The sequence below is a fragment of the Cynoglossus semilaevis genome, chromosome 1, assembly GCF_000523025.1.
Source record: "Cynoglossus semilaevis isolate Cse_v1.0 chromosome 1, Cse_v1.0, whole genome shotgun sequence".
NCBI classification, from domain to species: Eukaryota; Metazoa; Chordata; class Actinopteri; order Pleuronectiformes; family Cynoglossidae; genus Cynoglossus; species Cynoglossus semilaevis.
Window position 1 is genome coordinate 3,821,983 of NC_024307.1, and position 25,773 is coordinate 3,847,755.

The 25,773-nt window shown below is 42.3% G+C and overlaps 2 protein-coding genes across 3 annotated transcripts in view; one reads left to right on the forward strand and one right to left on the reverse strand.

Moving 5' to 3' along the window:
* The window catches only part of LOC103387193 (cysteine rich transmembrane BMP regulator 1 (chordin-like)), a 38,316-nt gene extending 14,498 nt beyond the window's left edge, over nucleotides 1-23,818 (forward strand). The window contains exons 4-15 of the mRNA XM_008321765.3: nucleotides 605-847; nucleotides 4,836-5,015; nucleotides 7,334-7,537; nucleotides 8,763-8,891; nucleotides 9,574-9,727; nucleotides 12,844-12,965; nucleotides 14,733-14,951; nucleotides 15,840-16,055; nucleotides 17,341-17,556; nucleotides 18,246-18,359; nucleotides 20,819-20,997; nucleotides 21,162-23,818. Coding sequence (XP_008319987.1) covers nucleotides 605-847; nucleotides 4,836-5,015; nucleotides 7,334-7,537; nucleotides 8,763-8,891; nucleotides 9,574-9,727; nucleotides 12,844-12,965; nucleotides 14,733-14,951; nucleotides 15,840-16,055; nucleotides 17,341-17,556; nucleotides 18,246-18,359; nucleotides 20,819-20,997; nucleotides 21,162-21,356 — 2,171 coding nt within the window. The 3' untranslated portion in view covers nucleotides 21,357-23,818. The remainder of the gene's footprint in view (nucleotides 1-604; nucleotides 848-4,835; nucleotides 5,016-7,333; nucleotides 7,538-8,762; nucleotides 8,892-9,573; nucleotides 9,728-12,843; nucleotides 12,966-14,732; nucleotides 14,952-15,839; nucleotides 16,056-17,340; nucleotides 17,557-18,245; nucleotides 18,360-20,818; nucleotides 20,998-21,161) is intronic.
* Nucleotides 23,819-24,936: 1,118 nt separating this feature from the next.
* eif2ak4 (eukaryotic translation initiation factor 2 alpha kinase 4) overlaps nucleotides 24,937-25,773 on the reverse strand; it is a 31,657-nt gene continuing 30,820 nt past the window's right edge. For both annotated transcript variants that reach the window (XM_008321652.3, XM_008321577.3), the window contains exon 39: nucleotides 24,937-25,369. In XM_008321652.3, the coding sequence (XP_008319874.1) occupies nucleotides 25,312-25,369 (58 nt within the window). In that variant the 3' untranslated portion in view covers nucleotides 24,937-25,311. The remainder of the gene's footprint in view (nucleotides 25,370-25,773) is intronic.

Genomic DNA, 25,773 nt, shown 5'->3' on the forward strand with positions numbered 1-25,773 from the left:
TTACCCTCTCTCCTGCCCTCTCTGCTTTTACTCCAACTATCTCCATACCTTCTTTTACAACAACTCCATCTGTAACCGTCCTTTGTCTGGTAAATTCACCATCCCTCCTCAACACGTCCATGTCCAGACCATCTCCAGTTCTCCTCTCTGACATCATCTCCAAACTGCCCCACCTTAACTGCCCATCTGATCTGCTCTTTTCTGATCCTGTCCATCCTGGTCATTCTCTCAGTGAAGATCTCAATAACTTCATTTCCTCCACCTCCAACTCAACCTTCTGTCTATTAAACAGAGACACTGTCTCTAAAAGTTTCTTCCCAAGGTTGAAAAACAATGCTCTAAACCAGGAGTGTCATTTGGGTTCAGGACCAGTACAATCATAGCTTAATTACCTATAAATAACAACAAGTCCATGTTTCCCTACTTTTGTTTTCCTGCGATTAAGTGCCAGTCATTCATCAAATGGTCCCAGATCGAACCCCCTACCGGACAGTTTTGGCCCACGAGCCATATGTTTGACAACCCCTGTTCTAAATCATACGTCATTGCAGGTCTCACTACTGTGTTATAAACCTGACCTTTCAAATGTCCTTCTCTGTTTCAGAGGAGCTGAGGTGTGCCCGGGTGACATGCCCTGCTGTGCAGGTGCCCTCCTGCCCCCATGGTTCAGTGCTAACCAAGAGTTACACGCCCCCTGCTGGCTGCTGTCCATCCATACATCCCCAGTGCACATGCGACTTCCACGCTTGCCCTAAGCCCCAGTGCCCCGGCGGGCAGAAAGCCGTGCGGCTCACTCGGGCCAGTGGTCAGCCGGGAGACTGCTGTGACGTCTTCGAGTGCCAAAAAGGTGAGTGATGTGCACAGTTTGGTACCATTGTGGTTACACTGAGGTTAGCAACAGCACAGTTGGTGTGGTGGATTAATCACATTAGAGTTGGTAATTATGTGCTACAGATCAAAGGATTTCTTTTTCTTTTTTTTTTGCCAAATCAAAACAGATGAAAATGATGATTGTGTTGTTGTTTGTATATTTTTGGTACAAAGGTTTGTTTTGAAAATAAAAGACACTCTGAGGGATTAGGTAACATATACTGTGAAAACACTATGGTCCAACATGGCCGCCTCTGTGAAGCACCCCAGTCATGATGTAGCGTCAATGCAAGTGATTTGTCGAATCACTATACAGTAAATTCCATTTTAAATAATTAAAAATAATTACCAGAAATATCTGTAACGCCCCCTCTACTGTTGCACCAACTTTTTCATGGGTGTAAATCTTGTGCCGTTCTATCTTTCCCTCTGCCAGACATTATTATCACAAACATTCTCTGTCCAGTATAGTCACTTGTTGCCTCTATAACTCATCTCCGCCTGTAGAACACAGCTAGTGCCTTCTAACTGTACTGTAAATCACATCTCACTACTCTCTTCTTAACCCTCCGTTTTGCTCTGACTACTGTCCGTCTATCATTTCCTCATGGACTGTTTTTCGCCCAAGGAAAAAGTCAACAAAATAGTTCTTTTAAAGCAGTAAGATGGATTATAGTCACAGTTAAAAAAAAAAAAAAATTGAAGCGAAGATAATGATCACACAGGGAGACTTCAGTCCTCTCTGGAGTTGCCCAGAGACAACTGAGGGAGCAGAGTGGTCTCTGGCGCTGAGCCATTTACTCTACACTCCCAACAAATATTTGCTGTATTACCAACAGAACAAATTCCCATTCTGGCTCCTCCACAGATATAAATGAGCGCTGTGTCCTGGAACTGATACGACTTTCAAACCCAGTGACCAGAAATGTGCTTATGATACAAATTTGCTGAGCAGGAGTTTGGTGTCAAAGGGTTCCTGTCTGGCGATGGATCCAAAGGAAAAGGTTCAACAGTTCATTGATGGGAATGCTTTTTATGTGCTCCAGTCTGCCAGTGGGAGAGTAATCGAGTCCGGCAGGCCAGCAGGGGCTGAATGGTGGCCGTGGGGGCCATGGGATCAGGGTTTTGATAACAAGTGTCTGCTGCTCTTTGCTCTTGGGACTTGATGTCTTTTGTGTTCTCCCACTCTCTGTTAGACCTGCATGACTGTGTTCCAGGTCAGAGAGCAGCGTAGACAAGGACAAGGACATACACTGGACATCCCCTGTCACTTTTCACGCTAATGCTAGCACAACAGGTCGTGCAGTTTAGTCGCGTGCGAACAGAGCCCTGTCAAGAGTCTCGCAATGGAATCGTACATGTATATCTATGGTCATTATGTTTTATCGTCACTTTTCCAGTCCTACAGAAACTGTAAAGTACTGTAGTAACAGTGCTTGGCCAACACACATATTGTGTACTGTAGTAACAGTGCTTGGCCAACAGGTCACACATATTTGCTTGCTTTGGAATAACATACTCTTTGTGACAGAACATATTCTAAATATGTGTACAACTTGGACCGATTTACTGATTTTACCGTTGACTTGGCTGTGGGCTCAGGTTTAGTCAAGGTCAGCGTGTGCAGTGACAGTGACGCCCAACACTGTGTTTTGGCCTCCATCACTGGCAGACTCTCTTTTCCGCTGGCTGGAGAGCAGCTGTATCTGGTTGGCAGAGTGAGTCTGGCAGCACTCTCCTGATTTGACGTCATCAGATGTTAGAGAAGATCTCGCTGGATGTTGTTCAGCTGTGGTTTGCAGTTTATCAACACAAGAACTGGCACATTATCTGGATACGTCCCCCGTTGTCAGCCTTGGGTGCAGAGTGGATTCGGGATTGCACATGTTCCTCATAGATCTACGGTGGTGTTAGGCAATGGGGCTGAGATCACCGCACTAATCGCTCTCCAGGAGCTCGGCTTGGGTTTGTCATGAACGCTGGTGTCAGTGACGTGGGCTAAACTGTCATCTCTGCACTGTCAACTGATGTTCTCAACTGATCCATTAATACAGTCAATGTGACTTTCATTTGTTCCATCATCGGTCTTTCACTGGCGACGTTTCATTACCCACTGCGGTGTTGGGTTTTTTTTGTTGACTGTTTACCACAACAAGCGCCAGTATGTCACACCATATTAAGTGATTTAGACAGCCTTCGGGTCAACGTTTTATGGTCCGTTCATTTCCAAATCAATTCCGTCCGTTTATTTCGGAGAAGACCGAACATCACAAAACAAGTGGAATTTCATCTCAGTGCCTCATGTTGTTAAAAGAAAGACTATTAAAAAACAAACACTGGGGGAAAAAAGAAAGCAAAGTCTCCTGTATCTTTCTATGGTTTTTGGGGGGATATTACTGTACAGAAGTCGCTGTGCGTTTCGACTTCTGTCAGCCCGGAGTGCTTATTGCATTTCCTTTGTTTGGTTTCGCCTCACGCAAAGTTGGGTGGCAGGGAAATTGAGTGAAAGAGGAAAAGCAACAGCGGATGGAAATGAAAGCAGACGAGGAGGGAATCAAGGACGAACAAATCCTCGCTCCTCTTGAACTCAGCGGGTCCACCTGCTTTGTGTTAGTGTGCCGGACTGGTTGACGGGAGCCGCGGGGTCAATGGTGCAGACACTTTGAGATGGCACTCACAGCTATGGTACACAGATGCCGCTGTAACCTTCACTCTAATTTATTGAAACCACTGGCTCCACATCTGCGTGATACGTTCACGGAGTAGTTCATGAGTCAAGAAACGTTCTTACATAACCGCACAAACCTCCCTGTTGTCAGGTGTTTGATGTGAAGTTACTGTGCGGTCAGTGCAGACACTAAAAATGTAGGGTAAGTCAAGTCACTGGGTTGCATCCTACTGTGAGGTGTAGTGTTACTACTGGATTGACCCGCTGTGATCTTCCTGTTTCACAGGCCACAAAACTATCACTTAGAAAAATGATTGATTGTGAACAAACTCCAGACAAATCAGTCCAACAACGAAATATCACATAAAAAGAAGAGCTAGCAAGGTTAACGCAATAATCAAATCATACGTTTTTAGCGTATTTTATAACATGGCCAGAATGATGCGTACTGTACTACTACAAAATACTTTTGCATTTTCTTCTTGACATTTTTCCTTGTTAATATTTTACATCATTTTAAACACATTTTTGTTAATGACTTGATCAATCTCGATTATCTATTATTAATCACAATGAATTACATCTTGGTTAAATATCATTGAACACAATTAGTCGTGATTAACTGTTTAATAGCTCAACTTCATTTATCGGTTTAAATCTTAATCGTTCAACAGCACTAATAAAAACAATAAAGTTAAATAATTATTTACTAACTTTCTCCATGTTATATATTTTTTCCCAGTATTATTTCTTGATTTATTGTGTTTTCCATAACATGACATCATAACACACATCACAGAGCAACAGCAACTTATCACATGGATGCTGGGTTTACGTAACTTAGACTTAAAAGTACTCGGTAAAGTAACTTTTGCTTCATCAACTCTTTCTGTCCCTGTCAGTTCTTTTCTGTTCCTATGTCCTGACAATGTAGCATACCCATCAGAGGGACATATACTTTGTTGCACATCACTTAACTCACATCTTTTCTTTTTATCCTTTACTACGTACAGTGCCTTCTAAAGACATTCATGCGATTATGAACTCCATACAACTTTCGTGTCGGCACCATTTGTTTCAGATACTCATTTCCACCATTGCGGAAACCGAAAGGATGTTTATGACTTTCTAATTAACTGTATACAGTCATGGATCAAGCTTGACATTTGTAATCACAGCCCTATGCGTTGCCCCCTCCCTCCCCCTGCACCCCTCACATGTGTTAACTCTTTCTTCAACAGCATACGAAAAAAGATCATTTACTATATCTAATTTGGTTTCCTTCTCCTTCTCCAAGTCTCTCCCAAGTGCGTCCACAACGAGAAGGAGTTCTCAGAGGGTGAGGTGTACCGCATGGACCCCTGCTGGCTGTGTCAGTGTCGAGGAGGAATCTCCTTCTGCTCCAAAGCCGAGTGTGCGGAGCTGGACTGTGAAAACTTCTACATTCCTGAGGGGGAGTGCTGCCCTGTCTGCATAGGTACATGTTTAAGAAAAGTTTACTCTGGCAAAAATTTTGAATACCACAAAAAATTGTTTTTGTGGTAAGTAAGTACAGGGCACGACTAACGAAGACAACCAATCAACATCAAGTCATACCAGCGTTCCCATTTGTTGACATACTGAGTGACCGGGTGATTTATTACAACAGGGCTGATGTCAGGGCATTGAAAACAGTTTGGGACGATATAACAAAGGCTTGATATTACTGGACTGTTTGGGGGAGACATGCTGACAGAACATGTGCTCAAACCCAGGTTGTGATATGTGCACCACGGGTTGTTAAAACCTTGGGTCGTAGGACATATGGCGACCACACCACAATCTACCAGAAGCCTGTGGACAGTAGCCAGATTTGGCCTCTGCTTGCGTGGCTACAGTCGATAGGTTGCATGAGCTGGACTCCAGAGGTGCTGGTGTTGGGTCGGTGTTGGAGGTACACCTGGAATGTGCAAGCATCTAGATGCTGTGGAATGCTTTCATCTTTTTCATATGGAAAGCTGCTCATACTTAGCGCCCAGCTCACCGCGGAGAACAAAGGCTGCAGCGCTTTAAATCTGGATTAAGAGAAACGCTGATGGTTATCTGCAGCTTCACCTTAAATTGGACTCATTCGTGTTTTCACATTTCTACGTTAGATTAGTGTTAGACACAGCTGCTTGTAACGATTAGGCCAAGACAAACAGCTGTCAGTGTTTTCACCCTCCTTTAATATGGAAGAAATCAAATAGTTTTGTCATTTTTGATTTCTTGGTTTATTGTTTGCATTTGTGGTATTTTCAACAAAGGGGCGGCTTTATAACAAATCAAAAGAAGAAAAATGTTTGTTCTTTTTTGTTAGAAAAGATGAACTGCAGATAAAAAAAGCTATGGCGGGACACAAAAAGGACTAAGTTCTACATCATCGTTGTATTTTACCTGTATTATTTGTAATTCTTTGTCAACTCCTCTTATCGGAGCATCACAGATGGTTTGTGTTCAGTTTTGGAGTCTGAAGTTCCCAAACTTTTTCTGTAGCATTTGTGATTAAGGCAAATGTCAAATCCTGCCATATTGACGGCTAGTTCTTAAAAAACTGAGAAAAAAAAATTGAACAAATAAGTATAACGTCCGATTAGGCAAATAACGTTGTAATTCTTTTGCCATACTCTCCCCATCTAAGCAGTCAATCTATGCCACTTAGGGGGGGCCTACCCCCAAATTCAAAAAAACAACTAGCCTAGCCTGTCCGAACAACTAAGCCCAACTTGACTTTGTGTGATTTCCGTAAACATGGACACTATCGTCACAGCAACGGCAATGCGTCGCGTCATGCTCGTGGCTAAAAGACGGTGTCAGGTTGATACTGGTAATGGCAGATACTCCAAGTTGTAGTATCGGTATCGGACATTAAAAAGTTGTAACAAGGCCACCCCTAATTTTAAGCAAAGATCTGTTTCAGCTAAAAAACAGCATTAAATCAGGGCACACAAGAACACAGCATCCGTTTACTCCCATTGGCTCACGTTCAATCGGCTGCACTGAACACATAAAAACAACAGCGAAAAAACCAAAACTGCTGAGGCCTGGTTCTAACCTCTGTTACTAATAAGTGGTGTAACAAAACAATTAGAGCTGTTTATAGAAAGTGGAAAAAGGCTGGTTTCTACAGCCTGTATCGGCCCTGATACGGCATTTCATGCTGAGCTGCATGCACAGACTTTATGGTTCAGAACGCTGACTGAAAGATCTGATATTTTCCTTTCGCCTTAGAGGCAGATTTATGGTATAAAATCCCCACCTGGCCTTTGACCTCAGGGGGGGGCCCAGCCAGAAACTCACATGGATGAGTTCAGTCTTTTGGCCTAGCTCTGAGTGGACACTATGGAGAGTGGGATGTCATCATCCAGGCCATCTTTCCAGTTATTACATCGCTCTCCTCGGACGACGGAGCAGGACACAAAACCTCCTCTGTGTGATTTCAACTTGTGCAACATGGTGTTGCAAAATCTGGGGTTTTCCAAACCTTGAATGTAAATAAATTATCTAATGCGACCAGGTCTCTGTATAGATGGAGGTGATAGGGCTCCCTCACGGAGTATCCGACTTCTCTTAGCTCTCTTCCCACTCCAGTTTCTCCGAAATCTGTTACAGTGAGGTAACAACGCATGTCATACATTGATCCGTTGCTTTGAATTTAAATTCCTAGCATGGTTGCGAAACCGCAAAATATGACATGTGGTATGGGCTGGCAATCGCTTCAAAGACTTTAATGCTCTCTCACTTTATTTGTTTAACCGCACTATGTGTGTCCCTCAGATGTGGAGCTGCTGTCCATGGACAGCACAAAGGCCAGCTGCTGGGTGAATAACAAGCTCCGGGCACATGAGGAGCAGTGGAAAGAGGATGACTGCACCTTCTGCCAGTGTGTGGACGGGGATCCACACTGCACGGCCATGGCCTGCAAACAGAGCTGTCAAAACCCTGTCAAGATCCCCGGAGAATGCTGCCCCTTCTGTGAAGGTAGAAAGAACCGTCTTCGAGATTTCAGGGCTTTTTCCTTTGTGTTTGTTTTGCCTGACATATGAACTGAATGATCAGAACTTTTACTGAAAACTATTAAACTTATTTCGCAACATTCTCAAAAACAACGGGACCAAGCCAAACATAGCTTTTCCAACTTTCTTTAAAGATTCGAGTAGATAAAAATAAGATAAGAAGTCCTTTAGAGAAGAAGATAAGAACTTTTTTTTTCGAAAATAAGATAAGAAGTCCTTTAGAGAAACTTTTTTTTTCACCGTTTTTCGGGAATTTCGCAGAGAAAAAAAAATGCTACACCTTAGCAAGAGCTGCAATAACAGGGTGCCCCACGGGAGGCGCCAATCTTTCGCAAATAATACTGGAAATAAGTACAAATGAGCTTTCGAGACATTTTTAAAAACTGGACCAACTTTTCTGAACAACTGTGTTGCTACACCTCATATTCATGCGACGCACACGTTAGACCACATACCATACGTTGGAGGCTGCGGCTTTGCTACAGAGGCCGTGTCGCCACAGGCTCATTAAAGTTGAGGCCATAGAGCATTCTTCAAGCTGCAGGGTTCTTTGTGTTTCTTTATTACCCCTGCCCACCAAAATGAGACCCACCTGTGTGTGAGAGTCCGGGCGTGCTTTTAACACAGGAGGCTCCATAATTGAAGTGGATCCTTTTTGCTGTGAGCATAATTAGTTACAGCTCGTTGGGCTGCTCCTCTCGCCCGGTGTGGCAAGAGTTATTACGGGAAGAGCTATTGTGCATTTACTGTATGAAAGAATGTGTGTGTGTGTGTCTGTGTGTGTGTGCGTGTAAATCCAGGATGTAATTCACTTGTGGAGTCTCATTAAAGCTGGCTCTGGTTCAAGGCAGTCATCAGTTCCGGAAAAGACCAAATTATAGTTTGCCTATTCCAAGCGCTACTGTAAAACATTAAGATATTAACTTATTGACAGAAGACACGTCCACACTGTAAGACGGAGACTGAGCATTATAATCCCCCCCGACAGCGTGACCCACCCAGGGGTAATTGCTCTTCATTTATTGGTAATTATTGTTTACCCCAGAATAATAGCAGAGTAAATAAGGGGGCTATTACAGTTGGCACAAGAGGCACAAATGAGGTAACACACCTGAGGGGGCGCTCACACACACACACATGAAAATAATCATAACAGTTTTCTCCTTGTTTATTGATTTGTCCTTCTCCAGAGCCTTCGTACGAGACAGTCAGCCCCTTGCTGTGTCCCCCTCTGGAGAACTGCTCCCTATCAGGGAACGAGTGTCCCTATGGCTTTGAACAAGACACAAACGGATGTCTCCTCTGTCAGTGTCTCGGCAGTAAGTTCACTTTCTCACACCGTACGTTTGCCGGACTTTAAGGGTTAAAGTTTTGGGTGTCTCGACTCACAGAAGTATGAACATATTTTCTATGGACGTGTCTCTTCTTGCTGTGGTCATACAACACCTGAGGGGGCGCTCACACACACACACATGAAAATAATCATAACAGTTTTCTCCTTGTTTATTGATTTGTCCTTCTCCAGAGCCTTCGTACGAGACAGTCAGCCCCTTGCTGTGTCCCCCTCTGGAGAACTGCTCCCTATCAGGGAACGAGTGTCCCTATGGCTTTGAACAAGACACAAACGGATGTCTCCTCTGTCAGTGTCTCGGCAGTAAGTTCACTTTCTCACACCGTACGTTTGCCGGACTTTAAGGGTTAAAGTTTTGGGTGTCTCGACTCACAGAAGTATGAACATATTTTCTATGGACGTGTCTCTTCTTGCTGTGGTCATACAACACACGACATTTACCTTTTTTTTTTTTCTGCGCATGCCGATGTCATAAATGTGCTCGGCAACTTGTCTTTGACAACAGCAGAGACATGTTTACAATCATCATCACTCACGAGCGTCCGCGGCTACAGGAATGTTCTTTTGAGCAGCACCATTGAAACTCATGCCTCTTCCTTTGATGGATTGCTGTGCCCGTGATCAGATGACCTCTCCCTCAACTCTTTCAGATGACTCCTGCCCCGAACTGGGAAAATACTGTTCCCTGCAATGCCCGATGGGATACGAGAGGGACGATTTTGGCTGTGAGGTGTGCGAGTGCAGCATCCCCACGCCGAGGTGCCGACCTCTGACCTGCAGTAAAACCTGCCCTTATGGATATGCGTAAGTGTTACCCTTGATCCTGAGGTTTCCTCTTGCTCATTATGGAGCTAAACACATTTGTCACTGATGTTTTCAGGCCACTTTAAAGACATGTACGGCTGTCAGTGATGTAACATGTAGAGCCGTTAAAATTTAAGTGTCCTTGAAAAGGATAGTTTTCTCACGACTTATTAGGAGTTAGAGGGAGATATCGAATATCACCAAAGGTTTTTAAAGGTACTGTATGCAACAATTCTTGCTAACTGGGTTCAAAACGTGATTATTTTCCGTGGAAATCAATTAATATTAAACAGGAAACAAATCTTTCTGTATCGAACAAAATGTCTTGAAACGGACACGGTTCTCACATTAGATAAAAGAAATATGAGCGATGATGAAATAAAGAGAAATAAAATGTAACTTTCTGCATCGTTAACACAGTCAGCTGAACAGAAAGTGAGCAGAGCGTTGACATCTCAGTTGTAACCAACTCCTGCTTTTCAGTAACCGACGTATCACTTTCCAAGTTTAAAAAACAAATCAACACAAACTATATTGATTAAAACAATAGACAGTTAAAGTTAAAGTTACATGCAGTTATCATTTAGCAGAAAACCTTAATATGCCTTTGAATAAGAATATAAAACCACATGACCACACTGTGGGACCAGTGCCTGTCTGGTCATGTTGAAAAGGAAGCACATCAGACTAGTGCTAGGACAGTTTGGCATCCCACTTCAAAGGAGCCCACCTTGGCGGTGTATCTGAGGTTTCTAAATCAGTGTCTGTTAGTGTTTGTATTAGAGCGAGGAGGTCTGTGAGGTCTTCACTGGCCACTCACCCTCCCCCACACCCCCCCCGCCCCCACCTCCGCATTATCTCCTATCCCATTTAACAGCATCAAACATCTGGACATCTGTTTACTAGGTACTACTCATGTTTCATTATTTGTCGTCTAAAAAAGTTTTGTTTCAAGTGCTCGATGTGTTTTTTTATAAAATATATTTCAACATGAGAGTCAAGAAAAGAGAGAAGAGGAGGGGAGGACAAACAGGAAGTGCTGGAGTTTATCCTTCATAAGTAGCGGTTTAAGTCAAGCTCCGGAAGTCTAAGATCCTCTAAGCGCTCGCCTGGCACACAATGCCGACCTGTCTTCTCACACCAGACTGCATGTAGTTACCAGGAAGAAACAAAGGATCGCTGTGTTTACACTGGTGCCACTAACGCTGTCCCTAGTGCCGTAATGTACATTTTCAAAACCAGAGGCTCAGGCCCTGTGAGTTGGGATTAACGTAAACCCAGCACATAATGAACCCTCTCTGGTTAGCCGCAGGTGGAGGAAGATCTCAGTGCGATTAAAGCGTGGACGAAGCTGTGTTTTGATCGGACCTTAATCTGTTTTTCCATCACTCCTACGCCGAAAAATCCTCCCTGTGTCCACACAAGTCACAAAACGATGTTCCCCCTCTTATCACGGCCGCGGCACAGTGGAAATTGTGCCGAACCAGCAGATCCACAACCCGGGGGTTGGAGGGGTTCCAATGACTCCCCGAACTCCTCTATCCCCCTGGAGCCCAGAGCTCTGCTTGGCATTCCACACATCATCTTTAAACAAAGCCCCGCTCTAAGGTCACAGCGCTCTGTGCCTCTGTATTTGTACAGTGAGGGTCTGGCTAACCCCTCACAGTGTTGTTTGAAAAGCTTTTATTGCTGCTTCAGCAGAGAGAGGTTCCTTTGCTAAGCCAAACATGTTCTGTCCCTGTCATGGGACAAAGCCCTGCCCTTGGGTTTTGAAAGATGCCCAGCTTTCAGTTACAGTATGCTGCCCTGGAAATGAAGATAAATGGAGTAATTATTGAGGCCAGACGAGGGTGCTGTGAAAATACGAACTCCTTTCCCATTGACTGGAACCAGGGGGATATTGGATAAAAAGGAGCATTCACTAAGGGCTGACTAAAACTATTAGGAATTTTACTTGTCATTTTTTAACGTTAATAATATGAAATAATTAAAAAGGTCAGTGGCTGAAGTTGTCAATTCAACATCATTTAATTGGAGGTTACATTTACCACTGTTGAAGTGAGATCCTTGTGGTTTGTCCAACCAACAAGAAGCAAATTGACGCAAACTGTACATACTGTAGAATACTACAGTGTAAACAGCTAGTAAACGACTAGCTACATCGATATTGATTTATATTTCTAAAAAAATTCCCTCATGGGCAAAATCAAATTATTTTTAATGTGGGGGGTTCGCATGTCGCAAGTGGCCCCCGGGCCAGGAGTTTGCCTTCTCCTGCTGTGAGCAGTTAAACATCAGAAAGGTCTGTGGTTCTATAATGTAGACAGCTATATGGCTTTGGAGTAACTTCAAGGGAATCACAGTAGGTGAGTTGCCCCCACCCCTGTATCATAAAGACCCCCGACTCCATGATGCAGGAATACAACTTCTGGAGATCTGGGAAATGGGCTCCAAGGTACAATATGTGTTTGTGAGACAGTGAGGGACGTAAAAATGACCGAGAGAAACGTTGAAGATTTCACTTTTGACGGCTGATGAACCTACAGTTGATTTATGTTGTAATGGGGAAGTAAATTCCTTGGACCTACAGAGAGTTTTTACTCCCAACAGTTCTTGTGGGATGTGGTGAAATTGTCACTGTAAAACTTATAGGGGACAGGCCATGGAAGACAATCCCTCCAAATCTCTTATGTTGTCTTTCTTTACGATCAACATGTTTACATGAGTTCTCTGACTGTATGTGTCCGCCAATGGCTTGTGGAGCAGCAAGGACAGTAACAGGTTGAATTGAGAGCATCTGAATTTTCTTTAGATTCTTCAGAGCTGGACAAACCACGAGGGTCTCACATGTTGCCCTATTTTTTTGGCCCCTTTCAAAAGCGGCAAATGCAAGGAGTGAAAATCAGGTCCAGATGTTGATCATGACCCCAGCATCTAAATCTCAGTTTCTGCAGATCAGGTCGACCCAAAGAACACACGTCTCAGAGACAAATCTTCAAAGGAATTTGAAACAGGAGTATTTCTAGGAGGACGGTTCTGTTTCTGTCTGTCTTTTATTGACTCAGCCTCGTGTATGGTATAAAATATGACCTTACGATTGTGCTTTTTTGCTGCAGGAGGAACAAGCACGGCTGCGAAATGTGCCGCTGTGTCAAGTGCCCTCCCTTCACCTGCGACAAGCACTGCATCAACGGCTACCAGCAGAACAAGAAGGGTTGCTCCGTCTGCATGTGCAAAGGTACGTTACTCTGTACAGCGCTGTACTAGATCAATATCATTTATTGCCTTGTTATACTTGAAGACATCAAAACAGTCTGCTGTACTAGTGAAAGACAACACTGTAAATAAATTTAGAAGTTGCTGACATTTGTTAGCTGGTATGCTTTTGATCCGAAGAAAGTCTGCCACAGATGCTGACCATATTTGACGCAAATATAGCGCTGCATATTTTTGGCTCAGATGTTTCGTAATTATATATTTGACTAGAAGGCTATGGATTTTTTGCTTGTTTGTTTTTTATAAGGACTTTTTTTCAATCAAATTCTTTTAGGTTAGGGCTACAGGTTGCACTACAACAACATAGGCATCAGTAGGCTAGGAATGTTGTACAGTTCAACAGAACACTGTATTACAATTAGTAAATTATTCACAGTTGACCGTAAATCAATGTGATTGATTGCAGTTGACATTAATCAACATTCCTGATTATAGTTTTCTGTATAAAACCAGAACAGAGAGATAATGAACTTCAGGTGGTTGTCTGTGTTTTACACCTGTTTTGATCGTAGCTAATCCAAATTATGGAAAAACGTCAAGGGAAATATGCAAAGGTTCGACTTGAAATTTGTCTTCATAGAGTTGTTGGATTTTAGCCATTACTGTGCAAGTGGCTGGTGGAACGTTTCGAGAGTTAATTTGGTTTAATGCAGGTTATCTGTTCAACATCCACTGAATCACTGGGCCCTAAAATTGAGGTCGTTCTTGTGTCAGTTGCGCTCTCGTCGGCTCCAACTTTTAATCTCTCTGCCGTTGTCAATCTTTTGTCTCTTCCCGCCCCTCTAAAGGTCAGAACACTTGATTACGTTTTCATTTATATCCAAGGTTCACTGAGGAATGCGCTGTGCTTATTGATGCCAGCTGTTGACCTTTCATCCACCAGCAGATCATAACAACACATTTTTAGATTACCGTAACACTCAGCAAACACGCTTCCTGCAGGATAAACCTTATCACGGTGCACAGCAGGTTACCACTCTAAAGGGCACGGCGCTGAGGGAGACGGAGGAGCTCTGTGAGCAGCGTGAATGTCTGCCAAGGCCGCAGCTTTGATTTCCTCTGACCTTTGACTACGCTGCTGTGCCGACTTTCCTGTCTGCTTTTTTCTTCTTTCTTTTTTTTTTTTTCTTGTTGGTTGTGTTTAGCCTTATCCACGACATATGTGTACAGCTCTAATTAGATTCCCGCAACCCAGAGGTTTAAAGCAAGTATGCCAAATGTCATATTTAAGCTAGGCCACATTTTATGTTGTGTGTTTGTTTTGCCATTTTAGCTGCATTATAAATATTCCGGGCACAAACAAACCCTTGGTTTTTAAATCTGTGGGGCGCTCTCCTCGACTCCATAAACAAATAAAAATACACTCGCCAATTGTACCTACTGCAAATAACCTGCTGTTTGGCTAATGTTGAAACCGCTCCATCGGTTTCCATGTAGCCTGTTATTTCTCAGGCGAGAAAACTTTTCAAAGAAAAAGTTTTTTTTTTAGAATGATAAACATAAACTATATGGAGCTGGTTTTATTATAGTAAATGGAACAGAGAAACAATAAATTGGCCTGAACTGCATTACTTGTGAAATCATCTTTAAACCATAACCAATAACCTCTGACCTCAGCCTTCAGATGAAACTTGACCTGGAGCGGCAGCACTGACCTTTAGGGTATAAATCTAAAATTGGATTGACCTGTTCCTCACGTCACACCTTATTTATTTGTTTTTATCTCCAGAGGGTAGCCCCATTCCAAGGACCACCCCCACGCTGCCCGTACCCAAGTACTGCCTCACCTCCAACGGTCACAGATATGAGGAAGATGAAGGATGGCATGACGGATGTCGTGACTGCTACTGTCACTCTGGACGGGAGATGTGTGTTCTTATTACCTGTCCTGTGCCCAACTGTCCTCAACCAGTGGTCAGGCCTGACCAGTGCTGTCCCACATGCGAAGGTGAGCTTCAACAATGTGTCTTAAATTCACTATATTTTGTATACGATGATGAAGGACAGAAGGCAAAAAGCTGCAGAAAAAGTTAGGGCCATTTGTTGCCTTTTTCATATTGCCGTCAATAAATATCCACTGTAACATGAACCCTAAAAGTCAACTTCATTTTGATTTATCTTCAACAATACTATATACAATACTAATACACGATTAATCATGATTAATCACAATTAATTGTATAATCAGGGTTAATGACGATTACTCACAATTATTAACAATTAATCACTGATCCCAAGAATGGAAATTGTGAATAAAGATACATAAAAGTATATCAAATGAATAATGGCAAAGTTTAAATAGTCATTAAAAAAAATCAATCACTATGTTTAAATAAAGCATCAAAGCAAGTTGAATCCAGTTTCTCTAAAAATGGAAGACACAGTCATCCTCCCAACTGACGTAGAGTATTTACAGAGGAGTGACTCAGCCGACTCCTCTAATATTTAGGAGGGAAAGAATTCCAACAACGTTTAGGAGCTACACAGTCGGGGGACTGGAACTGGATAACTCCTTACAGATGTTATAAACGCTGCTAGACCGGAAGATGTTTTCCAGTAAAGGATTGTCACAACACACAGCTTGGACACCACCCTTCACACCCCGAGGCTTCGACTTCAGTGGACTGTGGTCCACCACACGTCCACATCCAAGTCCCCGCTTGACCGCTCACTGTTCCAACATCGTCGTGGCTTTTTTTAATTATCCTCAAGTATTAAACGAATGAAGGTTTGGCTGTGGTTTCACAACAGAGTGTAAACAGTGTAGAACAGCACCAATCACACTTGTCTCTCTCCTTACCTCCCCCTCTCCCCTGCTTCTCCTCTTTCACTGCAGATGAGTCAGGCAGTGGTCAACCAGATGGGATGGACATGGTGGTGTGCAGAGCACCAGGGGGGGAGTTTTACGTGGAGGGGGAGACCTGGAACTTGGACGAGTGCACCAGCTGCACCTGCCGGGGGGGTCGCGTCCTGTGCGACACGGAGGTGTGTCCACCAGCTCTGTGTCAGACCCCCACCAGAAACAAGGACACCTGCTGCCACGTATGCCCAGGTAACGTGGCGTTTACGGGGCGGTGAAAAAAGATCAAAGTATGGCGGGGCTAACGAGGCTGCAGTTCATGAGCGAGCTATAAAATACATGAAGCGTTTTAAATGTGCTGTCAATATGTGGGTTTGATGGTTTTACACTTTGTCGGGCAGTTTTATGTCAGGCTCATAAAGAAACCAGCTACGACCGGTTGCGTTTACATAGTGATCCTGGAGGCAGGCAGGCCAGCAGCACACCAGGACTGCTGTCTCATACAACACAGGTTCATCTGACCCCCCCCACTCTCCCATCCCCCTTTACTGCAGAGCCAAGAATGTAACTAATCTCGCCAAATCTGTGCTTTTCCTATAGTTTTGGGAAGATATTCTGAAACAAATGTCAAAGCAAACATAAAGCACACGCCTGCTTTATTCCCAGCTGCACCCACACACACTTTGAAACAGCATCTACGCAGCATTCCCGAACATGAAGTCCACAAATCAGCAACGCATGACTGAGAGCGGCTCCTTGAGAACGCCGCTCCGTCTTATCGCTCTCGCATGTCCTGCACAAAAGCAGATTGTCAGAGGCCGGCCTTTGATATGTGTACGGGCCTGGTCACCAGGAATGTGGGAACAAGAGACATCAATCTGACAGGCCATATGATGCACGCCTACAGTAGAGCAGAACAGTGTTTACATGCTAACTCAGGCTTCAGTCATGGGAAAGCGATTGATCTCCAGGCCGCCGGGGCTGATGGGAGAGAGAATGAGATCGAGATAAGGAGCAGGGACTGAAGTGACATCTCTCATATGGAGTCACTTTTGTTTGTCTTTACACTAAATGGTCTGTTCTTAAATTACTATAAACTATGAAGGGATTAATGCTAAAGTTATCGACAAACATTTCCAAAAATCGCTATGGTTCTCAATTAAAGTTACATGTACCCCTGAGGGTAAGGCACTTTACAGCAATGATTCTTAACCATTGGCCCATGGTGTATATTTGGGCTGCCAGCGCCACCTAATGGGCTGCAAAAACATTCAGTTTTGCACCTGTAGGCTGCAAGGACAGCAGAACTGCGTAGGTTATCAGATAAAGACAGCAGAGATATGTCATCCACGAGAACCTCCATTGCAATGCAGTCTGTCACCACACGGTGTCTTTGACCAAACAGGTTTTTGAGATTTTTTTAATCGTACTACACTTTCGGAATCCCCGTACTACAGCACACCAGATGGACCACGCAGTCCATCTGTTAACAAAACTGGTGTCAAACACATCTTCATATCTACGTGTGCATCCACAGAGGAGAGCCCACTGCTACCTGTCAACAACAACGAGCAGGAGTACTGCATCACCAATGACGGAGACGTGCTACTGAACGGAGACTCCTGGAAGGCGAACGCCTGCACCAGCTGCACCTGCAACAACGGCACCATTCAGTGCTTCTCTCAGCACTGCCCAGCTGCCAACTGCAGGGTGCCCGTCTTACGCAAAGGCCAGTGCTGCCCATACTGTATTGGTGAGTATCTTGGTGCCTCGTGGCAAACTTGCCTGGAGGGTAGTTATATTTGTTCCATCAAAAAAAAAAACCAACATTAAAATTTCATTTCAGTAAATAAAGTGTAGAGATTTATGAGATATGATCTATCGGAGTGGAGCACAACTAGCGTTCTCCACGTCATAGCCGGGGCCAACGGAACAAGGCAGCATCTGTTGTTGGACTGAGTTATAATTCATAATGCAGCGTGTCAGAAACTGGGAGTCACTGAGAAAATGCCAGTTGCCGGACTGTGAATATATGTGTGTATGTTTGTTCATCAGACCTAGCCACTCTGGCGCTGCATTGGCAAACACAATAATTCGCAACAACATTCCATGTGACACACACACACACACACACACGTGTTCCACTCTGTCCAAAAACATTCCTCCAGCATCCGCACATTCACACACGTTTCCTGTGCCCGACTGAATCCGCCTCCGGCGCTCTCTGCACAGGAAGGAAAAAAGCTCCGTGTCAGCTTTTCCTAAAGAGGAAAACTCACTGAGGTTCTCCCATTGTTCACACTGATATGTAGCCATTTAGACAGCCTTTTGTTGTTGCCTTCTGCCCGGTGGAAAACAGCGCTAATGCACGAAGCCTTCACAAAAGTGGAGTTCGCACGCATACTGTCCCACTAATAATGGATGTCCACACTGTCCAAACAGATATGACAACGTTGGTGCCAGTGACGGTGTCCACCAGTGGTCGTGCTGCTACAGTGAAGAGTGCAGTGTTGACAACCACTGTGTCACCACTGCCGCCCATCATCGCAGATACAGGTAAATTCATTCATAAACTTCCGACAAGTGATGTGAGGATCATAGATATCCTTGGTACGATTATTGTCAGAGAATTTATCACGATTATTATAATTGAATTGATTTTACAACGCTAACATGTGTGTCACATCACATGAACGCTCCTTGTAGGCCTTAAAAGTTTCCTTCATTTCTATCGTTTGATGACTACAACTGTATGTTTTCTATTGATTATTTATTATTATTTATGTATTTTTGTATGTTTACTGTAGCTTGATGGTTGATTGACTGACTCAAATTGTAAGTCGGTTTGGATTAAAAAAAAAAGTCGGTTTGGATAAAAATCTACTAAATGTATTGTAATGTAACATAACAAAAACACAACAAAGTCAAGCTTCCAAAAAGTACAAGACAGACAATAATCCCATTTGTAGATAAACCAAAATCACCACCGCTCCGTAAATGATAAAACAGAAAATGCTACATTTGTACTATGCGTGAGAAAACAGATGTGAAGGACTATAATTACATTACTAATTATATGACCAAATATTTGTATTTGTATATTTAAGTATCTATTTATATTGGACCAATCACTGATCCACAGGGGTCTTGTTTAAATCACTCGTCATTAATTCCGAGTTATACCAGATGTTTAAGTTTATTTTAATCGCTTAATCGTTTGTCTAATTTTATGTGGCCACATATAAAACGTATCTATTATTCTGGTTCGTTTACTTTGTGTTTAAAGTACAATGACAAGCACAAATTAGTCATAAATGAAACGGACATTTTATAGTGCTGGAATCACGGGACCTACGTTTACTCACTGAGGGGACAAAGCTAAAGAAGCTAATGCTAAACGACTATACAGCGTTTTCTTGTATATTCTTGTAACTTCACACTGACACTGAAACCTTCCAACAAAAAAAATAAATAAATGTAACGTTAGGTGAACGCCGTTTAACTTGTGACGTAGCACTGAAACCCGAACCCGTTTCGTACTCGTAAACAATTAACGTCGAATGACACGCCAACATTTAATTTCATACCAATACAGTGTTACGTTAGGAAAACTTTGACGTCATTGATTCCAGTTAATGCACTTGTTTACCGTTACTTTGGCGAACAATGTCCGGTCGTTGTCCCGCAGGTGATGAAACGTGTTGGACGTATTTCCTCCTTTCACCGCATCTTTACGGCGTCCTTTAAATGCTGACAAGCCGTCATCCACGACGACATCGTGGTCGTTTTCTTCTGTGGCCAAAGTAATCCCACGTGGTTGATTTAATGCGTTGTTCGAGGGAATAACTGGTCTTCTGCCATATTTACCCACGCGGTCACACCTCCCTTTCGCACCTGGCAGGGACCGAAATGAAAGTAACACACGCGGGAACACGCGGGTGCTGTGTAACTTTGTTTTTTGTTCTGTTTGAGTTGCGCTAAACTATGGTTCCGAGATATTATTTTCTGATTACGGTATTAAGGAAACGTTACGGTACATTAACCGTGGCGCATTTAATTGTCATATCGAGTAATCGCGATCCCTACTACCAACCAATCACTGCTTCTGCAGTCAAACATACATCAAGAATATGTCTTTCTTCTGTCACCATGATAATAAGCAACATCTCTGTTTGGTTCACCTGACGTCATTGCCTTTCAGCCCCTGCACATCTTGAGTGACTTTTCACAAATGTCTTAATAATTGACAATAATTAAAGACAACTGCCGTTACATGATCTGTCTTGAGGCTCTCAGTATTAATTCATCATCACTGAGCACTCGGCTGGGATGGATTTCCAAATGCTAAAGTAAAGAAAAAAAATAGGGCATTTTTAAAAACCCAATTATTTTTATCAAAATTGCTACACTTTAAAAAAACACATAAAAATTATTATCTTTGTTTTTATAATGCACATGGAACTTATTTCATGAGGCATGATTTCAGGTGAAAGTCTTGAAATAATTAAGAAAACAAATTCTTGCAATATACAGTTTTTTGGTTTTTTTTCAATGACACCCTTTAACCCTAGGTGCAGTTTAAGAAAACAAATTCTTGCAATATACAGGTTTTTTTTTTCCAATTACACCTTTGAACCCTAGGTGCAGTGCAGTGTTTTTCAAGCCATGGCACATATTTTGTGCACCACCAAACAAAAATGTCGCAAAAGGTTAATATAATGAAATATAATCTAGTTAAGATCTAGTCTGAAATCTGATCCTGTTTAGTTGAACACAACACTGATGCACTCACAGGAATTGAAGAAAGACCAAGTTGAAGATTTTCCTCTGCTGCTGAGTCTCTTAGTTTTTAATAGCCCCCTCCTGCTGCCTAGTGGAAGAGAATTTAATTGCTGTGCCTGTCACTGTTGCATGGATGACGAAGGCTAATTATTAAGAGTAATTATTCGATCACAAGAGAGTTTTTTAAAGAACCATCCTCAGTGAACTTTTACTGTGGTTACTTAATCTCACAGATGAGCCAGGTTTGGGCGAGAACTATCCCAGCCACACAGAGATGACGCTCATCTACCAATCAGCTGCCTGGATCCTGGCTGGTCTGCTTCTGGCCATCATCATCTTCCTCATTGTAGCCTTGCTCATCAACAAGAAAAAGAAGTGGGTTCAGATGTCGTGCTACAGTGCACCAAAGAAGGTGAAAAACTATTTTTAAATCACATCATTCAACCTATGATGTCAAAGGTGTTAAATTATTCAGTCACATGACCGCAGGGCTGCCGTGAGAATAGTGTCAGGAATAAAGTCGTAGTTAGTTTGATAGAAGAGGTCATAATATCTTTCTGCTCCCCCCACCCCCAGACGGTAATCCTGAAAAAGCACGTAAACAAGAACTCGGTGGTCTACATGGAGCCGTCCAAGGAGAACAAATTCCAAAACGTGAAGAACGACTGTGGCATCATTCACTTCTCTCCCGACATGACCAACCCCTGCTTGGACAAGATGACCATCCCGAGGGCCAAGCTGAGCGCGGGCAACAACTGGACATCGTACTAGAGCACAGACGTCTGGGATTCTGCAGATCAGAGCTGAACAGAGCCCCGCCCCCCCATCCAATCTCCCTCACTGCTGTATCAAAGGTGATTCACGGACGTGTCCACGTCTCAGGCACCAAGCCCTGTGACCTCCCTCTTATCAGTTCCACAGTTCAACTGAGGATGCTCTTGTTGTGGGATGTGCTTTTTTATTTTAAACTGTGCCGAATTTTTTATATATATATATTTGGGGTCTTTGGAGTGGAGCGAAACTCCACCCAAACAGCCCAACTTTGAAGGTGGACGGACATCGTAACGGACACGGAGCCTCCATCGTCTGCTTTAAAACAGAGGAGGCAGCCAGTGAGACTTTGACTGTGAAACATAGTAACGTTGTTGCCTTTTTTTTTTCTGCCTTCGTAAAAAAAACTGGAACTTTTGAGGAGGGACTAAAAAAATCTTTAGGATAGAGGTTTGATCTGTAGGTTAATCAGGGAACATCGTACGAGTTCTACGGTGTTCCACGGATGTAATCATTATCAACAACAGGGAGGCCAAAGGAACTGATGTTCCAGGAGGAACAACCTGGGTACAGCATCCAAATGAAGTCAACAGGCTTTACACAGACTACAATGAAGTTGCTACATCCAAAATCCCTGCTTTACGATGTTTGCTTTTCCATTTTTTGTCTTTTTGTAAATTTCTATGAAATGTGTTTGTTCTAGTCCCAACGTTGTTCTTGGCCACCTCTCTTTTCTATCATGCTTGTCTCCATCTGGGCCAGATTGAGGCATTTGAAAAATCTAGCCCATCCAAACATTCCCCGGTCAGTTTGAGAAGAACATGTTTGTATTGTCCAACAACCAAAGTAATTCCATGCAGACAAGTCTACAAACAAAACCACAACAGTGCCATGAAGACTCTGAAACTCTGAAATACAATAACCATCAATCCCTGCATTTCCACTCTGCCCTGAAGGGACGCCGCTCTTCAAGATGGAACAAAAAAAAAAAACATCCCTTGTGCTTTATCTCGTCAGAAATCACAGGAATGTTTTATTCATTCATAAAGAATGTCGACTTTTTCTAACCACAGAGGAGACAAAAACAGTACCAGACGCCTCATGTGAACCTGCGAGGAATGACTGTCGTACCAAAACCTCACATCACACACATCTGGTCATGTGACCAATATCTCTTCAAATGCCTTCTTTCTATATTCCTGGTCCTTTACTCTGATGGTTTCCCCCTTTGCATTTTTCAGCTGTGTTAGTGCATATCCAAAAAGAAAAGTAATTTGTTCTGCCATTACAGGGGGTCCTCGACATACGCCAGAGTTCCGAAACTCACGTAATGTACATTATACTGATGTCGTTCGCCAACCTAACACAGTGGTAACATCATAATCCAGGACATAAAAACATCAGAAAAGTATGATTTATGCTTAGGAGCCATAATGAAGGACAAAAAGTAAAAAAAAAAAAAAACAACACAAATAGAATGTAGCACAATCGTACAACAAGCGAATGTAAACATGGGCGTCTTCCGCATATAACTTCACGTGACAACATATTTGTCTGCTCCAGTTTTAACACTGTACGTCGGAATACTGGAACAAGACTTTTTCAATAGATTTATGGGCGATAAATCCCATGAAAGCCGTAGGTCAAGGACGACAAAAACCGAGGACTTCCTGTAGTCAAATTTTTCTGGTAAATTACACAATCCGGGAACACAGCTGCTTCAGAGGAGCCTGTTTGTACCTGTTAATAACTCCACATCAGATACATAGCACTTTTTTTAGAGCCAGTTTTTTCTTTGTTTGTTTGTTTGTTTGTTTTTTCAGCACCCCACTGCAGGATTCTCAGAGGGATTTGATAGTCAAGTACAACACGGAAAACCACTCCAGAGAACGTGCGGTGGTAGCCTGAGGCTCCACTCCGATCTGATCACTACGCCAAGCATTACGAAGCGAGATAGCGTTTCGTAGAAGAAAAAAAAAACACTCGTTTGAATTACAATCCTCCATCCACCGCCAACTTCTCTGTACAAAGAACATTCTGATGCCAAAAGTCTGTGGAGACCAATTATTTGTGAAAATGTTTTGGTAGTTAAGTATATTTATCCGGTGAAACATGACCATGTGCTTTAAAATGAAGAGGTGACTAAAAGCTTACACATTTTCTTGTTCTTTTATGTGTAAAAAATGTAGTCTAAATTAGTAGGACTGAGGAGTTCCTTATTTATTTTTTCCACATAGCTTTATTTATTGATACTAAACTATAGTTTGAGAACTTTTTTTTTTTTTTTTTAAATGAACCTTTGGTAGCCCAAGCTGCTGTACATCGTAGACCATTTACCATTTGTATCTGCTATATTCAACTCAGCCTTATTTATTTCACCGTTGCCGACTTTGTAAATATGTTTCTTAGATGATGAACTGTAACATTTACACACTATTTTGGAAATAAATGTGTGAATCAGAGCTGCCTGTATTGATGGACCTCAATATAATCTGCACACGTTCATTTGGACCCCATTCATATCTATATATGAAAATATATTTATGTATCTATACATATATGTATACTGTATATGGCAACATATATATTTATATAAACATGTATATAATTATCTAAAGTTTATACAAATAGAAAATATATTATGAATATATGTATATATATTTATTTGAATGAATATATATATATATATGAAAATAGATATATAAAGATGTATTTTGTATATGTAAATATACATATGTATAGTATATATATTTAAACACCTAAATACATATTCTGTACATACATATTTACACCCAAATATATAAACATATCTACATACATACACACACGTACAGGAATATATGTATAGATATATATATCCACTTCTGCCAAAACAATTAACCGCATCAAGCCTTTTCCATATATACATATATATACACACACATATGTGGATATACATGTATAAATACATACTGTACATGTTCCTGTATATGTGTGTATAGGTATGTAGATATATATGTATATAAATATATGCATATATACACAAATATATATGCATACATAAATGATTATATGCAACTTAAGCGTGTACACTGGAGTTCTTCATATGTTGAAAACAGGATTCACCGTATCTGTTCTAATTCACTATTCACATTCCCTTAAATTCAAAGTTTTCTGTTGCTCCTCTTATCTCCAGCTCACCCACAGCAGGATTGTGTGTGGTGTTGCCATTTGTGTGGGGGGGGGGGGGGGGGGGCTCTAAGATCAGAGTACTAGCAAAGAACAACTAGTCCTTTAATTTATCCCATGGGTTAATAAAACACCGGAAAAGACCAAGACCTGCCGGTCTGAGCTGGAAACCTGGATAATCCTCAGTGCAGACTGTGCCGTTGTTTTGACTTGTCCACTGGAGCTGCCCAGAAACTGCAATAAAGCTTCTGTGGAAGGAATCGACAGAATGAGGTCACTTTCCCAGACTTCAATGATGCAAACAAATGATGGAATAATGTTGAATGTTGACTCAGGCAAATCTGGGGAATAATTCTGAGACGGAGAGACGGCTATTTTCTTGTAGAGAGAAGAAGAAAATCTGCAATTAACAAACGGGGAAAAAAAAAGTTCATTTATTACTACACTGAACCTTGATCACAGTAAGAAATGTGGAACTGTTGTATGTTTGACACATGGTCCTCAGAAAAAAAGCCCTTTTAATATTCTATAATTCTGTTAAGGCAAAGTCCAGTCTACCTATAGTCTATGCGAGACTAGAAGACTTTTGGTGAAGTTGAAGAGCTTGGTTCCAATATATATAAATGTATAAAACAGAGAAAAGTTTTTTTGGGGCTTATGATTATCCAAGTGGACAGGATACCAACGATCCAGTCTTCCAACAAACATTCTGTAGGTCCGAGGATGACAGCAGTCTGTGGAAGCCTAAAGAGCATCGGGCAGAGTTCGTAAAGAACAGCTCAGGTTTTCACAGCAGGATCTTGTAGTAGTCGTCCTTGTAGCTGTATAAGACCACCATGGCGAGCCTGCAAGAGAACAACATCTGTCATTCCAAAGATTCTAAAAAGTTTCTTAAAATGATTTTGTGTCTTCATGTGAGGAACGTCAGTCCTGATGAAACCCTGTTCACGCAAAGACATAGGCTGTGCCCAAAAGCGCCCCCTACGCCCTTAATAGTGTACTATATCAGAGGCACGCCATTTTATAGTAGGTTCCAAAAGTTTAGTGAGTAGAAGTAGTCCTCTATAGCGGGCACTCCAAGTATCCTACAATTCAACGCAAAATATGGCGTACAACCGATGGTCACTAGCTGAGCAATATATCCCATCATGCATTGCAGTTATGATGACATGGCAGTTTTATTTGTGTGACAGTAATGACGTAATTTACTGAAGTAGTTCCCGAAGACATTTTTCATTTCACCGATGAG